At 42.2% G+C, this 10,699-nt stretch overlaps 1 protein-coding gene across 4 annotated transcripts in view; it reads left to right on the plus strand.

The window, feature by feature from the left end:
• LOC128570679 (rho GTPase-activating protein 15-like) overlaps window positions 1-10,250 on the plus strand; it is a 333,490-nt gene extending 323,240 nt beyond the window's left edge. For all 4 annotated transcript variants that reach the window (XM_053570057.1, XM_053570058.1, XM_053570059.1 and 1 more), the window contains one exon: window positions 10,205-10,250. In XM_053570057.1, the coding sequence (XP_053426032.1) occupies window positions 10,205-10,228 (24 nt within the window). In that variant the 3' untranslated portion in view covers window positions 10,229-10,250. The remainder of the gene's footprint in view (window positions 1-10,204) is intronic.
• The last annotated feature ends 449 nt before the right edge of the window (window positions 10,251-10,699 follow it).

Genomic DNA, 10,699 nt, shown 5'->3' on the forward strand with positions numbered 1-10,699 from the left:
CTTTTCCACTAAAACTGTAATGGGACCTCCAGATCGATCATACCTTGCCTTACACTTCTCCCTGTGTAAGTACCCGTTCCCGCATGTCAGTTCCTCCTGGTGTTTGACTCCTTGAAGACCTGCCAATGGGGTCCTTTCTCAGCCTAGTTAAGGCGTCTACACAGGGAGGCCAAACTGCCTCCCTGGAGTGCTCAGTGGTTCACGTCACCCAGGCTGATCAGGGGCCCCCACGTGGGTGTCCAAAGGATTGGCAGCAACTACCAGGTGCGTGTTCTCTCCGGGGGGATCTTACTTCCCGGTCAGGGAACCAAAAATGTTGCAGGAAGACAAGGCCCAACAGAGAGAAGGAGCACCCAAACACCACATTTATAAGAGGAAGGGCTTTATTCACCAGCTGGGAGCTTACGGCATAGAAGAATTTCAAATGGCTGTGCTCCCCGACTGCCTTGGTCTTTCTCTTTTTATTGACAGTCAAAAAGTTCCACCCCATGGGTACCCTTCTCATTGGCTAGTTTGAATCAAGCGGGGGATGCTATTCCCACCCCTACAGAACTACAGGATTTCACAGAACTTAGAAATTTCCAAGTTTCAGGAAGTTAAGTTTACAAATTTCCAAGAGCTGAGTCACCATGGAGAGGACCCTGCATGTGTATCTTTGTGGTCTCCTTGAGAAGACCTGTTCTTGTAGACCTCACCCTTCTTGGCTATCCTCTCTCATTATTAATGTACCATAATTGTGAGTTGATCTTTCAGGGAACCAGATCAAGGGAAAAGGACAGGTTTTGCTATGACCCCTACAATACAGATTAGTAGAATAGATAAAAAACACAACCCTAATATCCAATGTCTCCAAGAAAACCATTTAGCTCATAAAGATTCTCATAAACTCAAGGTTAAAGCATGAGAAAAAAATATCCCATGCTATGGAAATCAAAAGTGAGCAGGAGGCCTGGTGTGATAGCTCACACCTGTAATCTTAACATTCTGGGAGGCCAAAGCGGGTAGACTGCTTGAGCTCAGGGCTTTGAAACCAGCCTGAGCAAAAGTGAGACCCTGTCTATAAAGAAATAAAACAAATGGCCAGGAATTGTGGTGGGTGCCGGTAATCCCAGCTACTCAGGGGGCTGAGTCAGGAGGATTTCTCAAGTGCAAAAGTTTGAGGTTGCTAATGCTATAATGCCATGGCACCTACCCAGGGTGATAGAGTGAGACTTTGTCTCAAAAAAAAAAAAAAAGTGAGCAGGAGTAGCTACTCTTAGATCAGATAAAACAGATTTGAAATCAATAACTGAATAACTTTAAAAAAAAAAGACAAAGATAGCCATTATATAATGATATAGGGATCAATTCAACAATTAGATCTAACAATCCTAAATATACATGCACCTAACACCAGAGTCCCAGATTCATAAAAGAAATACCACTTGATCTAAGAAAAGAAACAACATATTAATAGTGGGGCACTTCAACACTCCAATGTCAAAACTGGACAGCAAAGAAACACTGAATAAGACAGGACTCTAGAACAAGTGTACTTAACAGACATTTACAGAATATTTTACTCCCAAAGTATAGATTTATGTTCTTCTCATAAGAACATGGGACATAATTATCCAAGATAGATCATATGTTAGGCCACTAAACAAGTATCAAAAAATTGATAAAAATCAAAATAATACTATGAATTGTCTCAGACTACAGTGGAATAAAACTAGAAATCAATTCTAAAAGAAATTTTCAAAACCATACAAATACATGCAAATTAAAAGGCATAATACTAAGTTAACTTTGAGATCAACAATGAAATGAAGGTGCAAAATTTAAAAAACATTTTTTAAATTAAAAGACGAACTAACAAAATCTCTGGGGTAAGTTAAAAGCAGAGCTCAGAGAGAAGTTTATAGCACTAAATACTTCCGATTAAAACACAGAAATATCATAGGCTTGATGCCTGTAGCTCAACGGCTAGAGTGCCATCCACATACACCAAAGCTGGCAGGTTTGAATCCAGCCAGGCCTGCCAAACAACAATGACAACTGCAACAAAAAAACAGTGGCCACTGTGATGGTTGCCTGTAGTCCCAACTACTTTGGAGGCTGAGGCAAGATAATCACTTAAACCCAAGTGTTTGAGGTTGCTGTGAGCTGTGATGCCGCAGCACTCTACCCAGGGTGAGAGCCTGCGACTCTGTCTCCCCCAAAAATAAATAAATAAAAGACAGAAATATCACAAATTAATAACCTAATGTCACACATTGGGGTTCTAGAAAAATAAAAACAAACCAAACCCCAAGCTGGTAGAAGACAAGAAATAACAAAAAATCAGAGGAGAACTAAATAAAATTGAAACAAAAAAGAACAATATAAAGGATCAAGAGAACAAAAATTTGATTCTTTGAAAAGACAAATAAAACTGATATACCACACAAAAAAAATAAAAAGAAAAGAAAAGAATTGATAGACCACTGGGTAGATTAACTGAGAAAAGAAGAAAATGATTGAAATAAGGTCAATCAGAGATGTAAAAGGAGACATTATATCATGATATCATAGAAATGCAAAAGATCTTCTGAGACTACTATGAACACCTCTGTGAACACAATCTAAAAATTCTAGAGAAAATGAATAAATTCCTGCAATCACACAACCTCCCAAGCTGAGTTGTAGAAAAATAGAAATTCTAAACATACCAACAAGTAGTGAGAATAAATTAGTAATAAAACATATGCTTCCTCCCCAGAAAGCCAAAAACCAGATCATAGTGATTCTTACCAGACATACAAAGAGGAACTGGTACCTGTCCTACTGAGACTGTTACATAAGATTAGAAAGAGGAAATCCTCTCTAATTCATTTAATGAAGTCAATACCAACCTAATACCAAAGCCAGGAATGAATACAACAACAACAAAAAGAAAACTAAGGGCCTGATTAGCATCTATCCAAAAACAATCAAGAAAACACTAGCAAAACAAACCCAAGATCACATGAAAAGTATAGTTTACCATGACAAGTGAATTTCCTCCCAGGGATACAAAGATGGATTAACATATGCAAATCAAGATGTGATTCACTACATAGGCAGAATTTAAAACAAGTATCATATGATTATTTCGATAGATACAGTAAGAACATTCCCTAAAATCCAGTGAAGGAGCTAAGGAAATTTCACTCCAAAATTGACTACTTGTATAAAGAATATTTTGAATTAAAGGCCATTCACAATCAGAAAGCATTTGGAAGGGGCTTCTTCTCTATCTACATAAAACCTGACCAATGTGATCAAAATATCAAAGGGGCAAAACTAACTTTCTTTGTTCACCCTGAAGGCTAGCAGACCTACTGCAAATTGTTTAAAACATAATAACTGTCTCTCAGGTTAATTTACAAGTCAATTCATTTCCCCCCATCTATTCATCCTCCTTAGCATTCACCTGCTGCTCCTGTACTCCACCTTCTCCCCCTCCCTTCTAAGAGGCATCTTAAAAGGTATCGGGCCATCATTAAAACATTGGGAGATGAATCCTTTAATTCTCCCCATGTGCATGATATTTGGAAATAAACATTTCTCTTACTATCCTGCCTTAATTGTGAGTTGGTCTTTCAGCCACCTTTTGGGGGGAAAGGGCACATTTCCCCTCACCCTACGCCAGCAAGTGTTAATGATAAAAAACCCTCAGCAAAATAGGCATAGACAGAATAAATACATACATCAACATAATAAAAACTACATATGATGTCAATGGAAAAGAAGCCATACTTGTAAAAATAATTTAAAGAGGTTCATGCTGAGCCAAATTTGAAGACTATGACCCAGAGCCACACCCAGGAAGCCTTGAGCAAGTGGACTCCCAGTTATGGGTTTGCAGTTTGGTTTTAGGAGATAGGAATTACAGGTGAAGTTATAAATCAATAAGCAGAAAACATACATTGGTTTGGCACAAAAAGCTGGGACATCTGGTGGGTTGGGGCTCACAGATTTATACGTGGGTTTAAAGATTCTTTACCTGATAATTGTCTGGAAGAGTTAGACTTTGGCTAAAAGACCAGGAGTCAGCAAAAAGACATGCTTAAGGTAAAGGGTTTGTTAATCGGAGACAAAGCACTGGACAGACTCAACTGGTTTGTTGTGTATATTGAGGACGCACAGGTAAGTCTTCCACAGCCTTTGGCTGTTGTGAGTCACAGAGGGCATCTCTAATAAGAGGAGGGAGCATGATGAGACATGTCAGATTTCCTCTCTGCTGCCTAGCAACTCAATATAAGGGATCCCCTTGGCCAAGGGGGGGGTCCATTCAGTTAGTTGCTGGTGGAGGGGGACGTAAGATTTTATTTTAGTTCACAAGACAAACCCCTTCCAAATCCTTTCTGATTGTGAATGGCCTTTAATTCAAACACTATTCTGAATGAGATAAAGTTAAAAGCATTCCCAGTAAGAATTGAGACCGGACGATGCTCACTCTCACCACTTCTACTCAACATAGTGCTGGAAGTCCCAGCCAGAGAAATCAGGTAATAGAAAAAAATAAAGGACACTCAAGTCAGAAAAAAAAAAAAAAGTTACACTATCCCTGCTGCCAATGAGATGATCTTAAATCTAGAAAACCGTAAAGCCTCCTCCAAAAGACTCCTAGAATTAATAAATAAATTTAATTATCTCAGGTTACAAAATTAATGTACACAAATCAGTAGCATTTTTATACACTAATAAATGCTAAGGTGATCATCACATCAAAAATTCAATACCATTCACAATAGCTACAAAATAACATAAAATGCCTAGCAATACATTTAACCAAGGAAGTAAAAATCTCTAAAGTAAGAACTAGAAAACACTAATGAAAGAAATTGTAGATTACGTGAATGACAAAACACTGGAAGAATCAATATTGCTAAAATGTCATATTGCCCAAATATGACTTACAGATTCAATACAATTCCCATTAAAATGCCAACATCATTTTGGAAAGAATTAGAGAAAAAAATCCTAATTTTCACACGGAATCACAAAAGAGCCCGACTAGCCAATGCAATCCACATCTGGAGGCATTACATTTCCAATCTTCAAATTATACTGCAAGACCATAGTAACCAAAAAAGCATGATATTAGTACAACAATAGACACATAGATGGAGGACACAGAGTTCTGAATAGAGACTCAGAACTATACATAAATAGTAAAGAAAGGCCAGGTGTTGTGCATGACACCCTTAATCCTAGTGTTATGCCCAGAAGTTCCCCCAGAGATCACACAGCCACACGAGCCAAATTTTCAGGGGAGTCCTTTATTGGAGAGCCGACTGACAACTGCCTCAGTGTCCCAAAATGAAGTTTCTGAGAGCAGCCCCTAGTTGTGTGTGGCTGTGTGTGTCTCTGTGTGTGTATCTCTGTGTGTCTGTGTGTGTTTGTCTCTGAGTGTCCGTGTGTGTCTGGGTGTGTGTCTGTTTATGTATCTGTGTGTGTGTCTGTATGACTCTGTGTGTGTGTCTCTGTGTGCCTGTGTATGTCTGTCTCTGTCTTTGTGTGTGCCTTTGTCTGTGTTTGTGTTTCTGTGTGTTTGAGTCTGTGTGTTTCTTGTGTGTCTTTGTGTGTGTCTGTGTCTCTCTTTGTGTCTGTGTGTGTGTTTCTGTGTGTCTAATTGTATGTTTGTCTGTGCCTTTGTCTGTGCCTTTGTCTCTGAGTGTGTGTGTCTGTCAGTTTATGTATCTGTGTGTGTGTCTCTGTGTGTGTCTATGTGTGTGTGATTGTGTGTCTGTGTGTGTCTCTGCATCTTCCTCTGTGTGTCTCTCTGTATGTGTCTGTGTGTGTGTGTGTGAGTCTCTGTAATATGTCCCTCTGGGTGTGTGTCTCTGTGTTTGGGTCTCTATTTGTGTCTATGTGTGTGTCTCTGTGTGTGTCTGCGTGTATTTCTCTACATGTGTCTTTGTATGTGTCTGTGTCTGCATCCCTGTGTGTGCATGTCTGAGTGTGGGTCTTGTCTGTGTCTCTATGTGTTTGCGTGTGTGTGTCTGTGTTTGTCTCAGAGTGTCTGTGTGTGTCTGTATGTGTGTCTATGTGTGTGTCTCTGGGTGTGTCTGTGTGTGTGTCTATGTAGGTGTCTCTGCGTATGTCTGTGTATGTATCTCTGTGCGTCACTGAGTGTGTGTCTCTGTTTGTGACTGTGTGTCTCTGAGTGTCTGTATGTTTGTGTTTCTCTGTATGTCTGCCTGTGTCTGTCTTTCTATGTGTGTCTGTGTGTGTCTCTGTGTGTATTGCTGTGTGTGTGTCTGTGAGTGTGTCTTATGTCTGTATGTGTGCCTATGTGTGAGTCTGTGCGTGTCTCTGTGTGTTTGTCTGTGTGTGTGCGTGTGTCTGTGTGTCTCTGTGTGTGCCTGTCTGTGTCTCTGTGTGTCTGTGTTTGTGTTTCTGTGTGTTTGAGTCTGTGTGTTTCTTGTGTGTCTTTGTGTGTGTCTGTGTCTCTCTTTGTGTCTGTGTGTGTGTTTCTGTGTGTCTAATTGTATGTTTGTCTGTGCCTTTGTGTGTCTGTGTGTGTGTCTCTGTGTGTATCTCTGTTTGTGTCTGTGTGGGTGTCTCTGTGAGTGTGTCTGTGTATATGTCTGTGTGTCTCTATATATGTGTCTCTGTGTATGCCTTTGTGTGTGTGTGTCTGTTTGTGTGTCTCTGTGTATGTCTGTGAGTGTGTCTGTGAGTGTGTACGTGTGGTTGTCCATTTGTTTCTCTCTGTGTTTCTTTGTGTGTCTGTGTGTCTCTGTGTGTGGCTCTGTGTGTCTCTCTGTATATGTGTGGCTCTGTGTGTGTCTCTGTGTTTGTGTCTGTGTGTGTGTCTGGGTCTGTGTGTGTATCCATGTGTGTCTGTCTCTGTGTGTGTCTGTGTATCTCAGTGTGTGTGTCTCTGTACCTCTGTCTATGTATGTATCTGTGTCCATGTCTCTGTGTGTCTCTCTGTGTGTGTCTGAGTGTGTTTCTCTATGAGTGTCTGTCTTAGTGTTTGTTTACCTCTGTGTCTGTGCCTCTGTGTGTGTGTCTGTGTGCGTCTGTGCATGTCTGTGTTTGTCTGTGTGTGTCTCTGTGTGTGTCTGTGTGTTTGTCTCTCTGTGTGTCTGTGTGTATGTGTGCATGTCTTGTGTTCTCTGTGTGTCTGTCTCTGTGTGTGTCTGAGTGTGTGTCTGTGTGTGTCTATGTGTATATGTGTGTGTCCTTGTGTGGGTCTTTGTGTGTGTCTTTGTCTGTGTGTGTGTCTCTGTGTGTGTCTGTGTCCCTGTGTGTGTTTGTGTGTATCCGTGTATGTGTCTCTGTGTGTCTCTCTGTGTCATGTGTGTGTCTGAGTGTGTCTCTGTGTATGTCTGTGTGTGGGTCTGTGTGTTTGTATCTCTGTGCGTCTGTGTGTGTATGTGTGTGTCTTTGTGTTCTCTGTGTCTGTGTCTCTGTGTATGTCTGTGGGTGTCTTTGTTTGCATCTGTGCTTCTGTGTGTATATGTGTGTGTCCTTATGTGGGTTTTTATGTGTGTCTCTGTGTCTGTGTATGTCTTTGTGTCCTTGTGTGTGTTTTTATGTGTGTCTCTGTGTGTGCTTTTGTGTGTCTGTGTGTGTCTGTGTGTGTTTTGATAGAAAAGTATAAAATTACTAGAAGAAAGTGCAGGGAAAACACTTAAAGAAATTGGCCTGGGAGAATATTTTCTGAGAATGACCCCCAGGCAATTGAAGCAACACCAAAAATACATTACTGAGAAATGATCAAATTAAAAAGCTTCTGCACAGCCAAGAACACAGTGCATAAAGCAAGCAGACAGCCCTCAGAAGATATTTTCAGGTTACGTCTCTGACAAAGGTTTAATAACAATAATCCACAGAGGGAGCGGTGCCTGAGGCTCAAAGGGGTAGGATGCCAGCCCCATATGCCAGAGGTGGCGGGTTCAAACCAGCCCTGGCCAAAAACTGCAAAAAAAAAAATAATAATAATAATCCACAGAAACGCAAACATATTAGCAAGAAAGAACAAGTGATCCCATCTCAGGGTGGGCAAGGGACTTGAAGAGAAACTTCTCTACAGAAGACAGGTGCATGGCCTACAAACACATGAAAAAAATGCTCATCATCCTTAATCATCAGAGAAATGCAAATCAAATCACTTTTAGATATCATCTAACTTTAGTAAGATTATTCCACATCCCAAAACCATAGATGTTGGTGTGGATTTGGACAAAAGGGAACACTTCTGCACTGCTGGTGGGAATGCAAACTAATATATTCCTTTTAAAAAATGTTTGGAGACCACTTAGGGATCTAAAAATAGACCTGCCAATCCTTCAATTCCTCTACTAGGTACATATCCAGAAGACCAAAAATCACTTTTTAACAAAGATCTTTTCACCAGAATGCTTATTGCAGCCCAATTCATAATTGCTAAGTCGTGGAAGAAGCCCAAGTGCACATCAACCCATGAATGGATTCATAAATTGTGGTATATGTATGCCATAAAATATAGCCTTAAAAAAGATGGAGACAAACAGTACCTGTGGATCAGTGAGTAGGGCGCTGGCCCTGTATACCGAGGATGGTGGGTTCAAACCTGGCCCTGGCCACATTGCAACTAGAAGTAGCCTGGTCTATTGTTGTGGAGGGTGCCTGTAGTCCCAGCTACTCAGGAGGCTGAGGCAAGAGAATCACCTAAGCCCAAGAGCTGGAGGTTGCTGTGAGCTGTGATGCCATAGCACTCTACCGAGGGTGATGGAGTGAGACTGTCTCTTAAAAAAAAAAGGGGGGGGGGACTTTACCTCTTTCATGTTTACATGGATGGAGCTGGAACATATTCTTCTTAGCAAAGTATCTCAAGAATGGAAGAAAAAGTATCCAATATACTCAGCCCTACTATGAAACCAATCTATAAGCATCCACACTTCCATATGAAAGCTATAACCCAACTACAGATGAAGGGGAAAGAGGATGGGCAGGGGAGGGAGGAGGATGGCTAGAGGGAGGGTAATTGGTGGGACCACACCTATGGTGCATTTTATAAGGGTACATGTTATATCTACTAAGTGTAGAATATAAATATTTTAACATAATAACTAAGAAAATGTGGTGAAGGTTATGTTAACCAGTTTGATGAAAGTATTTCAAATTACATATAAAACCAGCACATTGTACACCATAACTGCATTAATATACATAGCTATGATTTGAAAAAAAATAAATGAATGAATAAATACATAAATTTGACTTGATGAAAAATTTTAAATGTGTTTGTCAATGGACACAATCAAAGAGAGAGAAAGTCAAACACTAACAGAAGAAACACATGCTGATCACATATCTGAGAAGGCTCTACTATCTCATGTATAATAGAAAGTCTCACAACTGAACATAAAAGCAACCACCCTGTCATGGTGCATCATGGGCAGAGGGAAAGCAAAGCCAGCATCCTAGGCCTTTCCAACTAACAGGTCTTGGCTGGGCTGTCGCTGTCCTTTGTGGTTCTAGTGAGCTGACCCCACAACAAATCCACAGTGGAAGAAATGGCCACAGATTAAACTGCCAAGGAGTCCCTGTCACTGAAGTCAGCACTTAGCCAAGGTGAACAGCTGTCCTGTGGAGGAGCCACCGGGGAGTGAAGGGGTCCTTCTGTTGAGGACAGCAGCAGAGAAGGGGTGGGGAGCCCAGTGTTCTTCCCAGGGTCCCCTGTTGGGCATCCCAGACCTGAGCGAATCCACCCCAGGGGCAGTAAGGGGCACTGTGGGGCTGCCCAGCTGGAAACCAGCCACCTGTTCTCTGCTGGGGGCCTGGGGCTCACTGTCCCAGGCGACAGACTGGCTGCTTAATCTTAGTCCCAGGGAGGCTCAGGCCAGGCCCTGCCAGCCTCATGTAGAGAAATCTCCGTGCCCAGGGACTGGGAGGCCATGTGAGGGGAGGGGACTGATTTGAATGAAAGGCCTCTCAGTCCCCACAGTGGGAAAGTAGGTACAAGAGACAGGGGCAGCTCTGAGGCAGCTGTGGATCCCCAGGAATCAGAGCTGACAGGAATCTCCACCATGGCCTGTGCCCCTCTCCTGCTCACCCTCCTCACTCTCTGCCCAGGTGACAGGCCCTGGGAAGCAGAAGTGCCTGGGTGGGGTACACCTGGTTGATTTCTCCCTTTCATTTTGAGAGCATGTGGTGGAAAATGACCCCAGACTACCTCTGTGTGTCTCCATCTCTTCTGTTCCAGGATCCTGGGCACAGTCCAGACTGACACAGGAAGCCTGGGTGTCAGCGTCTATGGGAGAGACGATCACCCTGTCCTGTACTGGAAACAGCAACAATGTTGGAAAGTATAATGTGGGCTGGTACCAGCAGATTTCTCCTGGTGCCCCCCAAACTGTCATGCTTGGAATTTCACGGCCCTTAGGAATCCCTGATCAGTTCTCTGGCTCCAATACTGGCAACACTGACTCCCTGACCATCTCGGGCCTCTAGCCTGAGGATGAGGCTGTTTATTACTGCTCATCATGGGATGATAGCCTGAGTGCTCACACAGTGCTCCAGACACATGGAGAACTGAGACAAAAACTGCCCTTGGCCTCCTGTGAGGTAAATAACCCCATGACTGCCTGTGACAAATGCAGACGATGACTGTTGCCAACCCTGTGTTGTCAGTGTTAGAGGAAGTGAGGTTGAGCACATTGCACCTTCTAATTGTCAGTGGGGTTTTTCCCACGTAGTA

This window comes from Nycticebus coucang, chromosome 18 (assembly GCF_027406575.1).
Source record: "Nycticebus coucang isolate mNycCou1 chromosome 18, mNycCou1.pri, whole genome shotgun sequence".
NCBI lineage: Eukaryota > Metazoa > Chordata > Mammalia > Primates > Lorisidae > Nycticebus > Nycticebus coucang.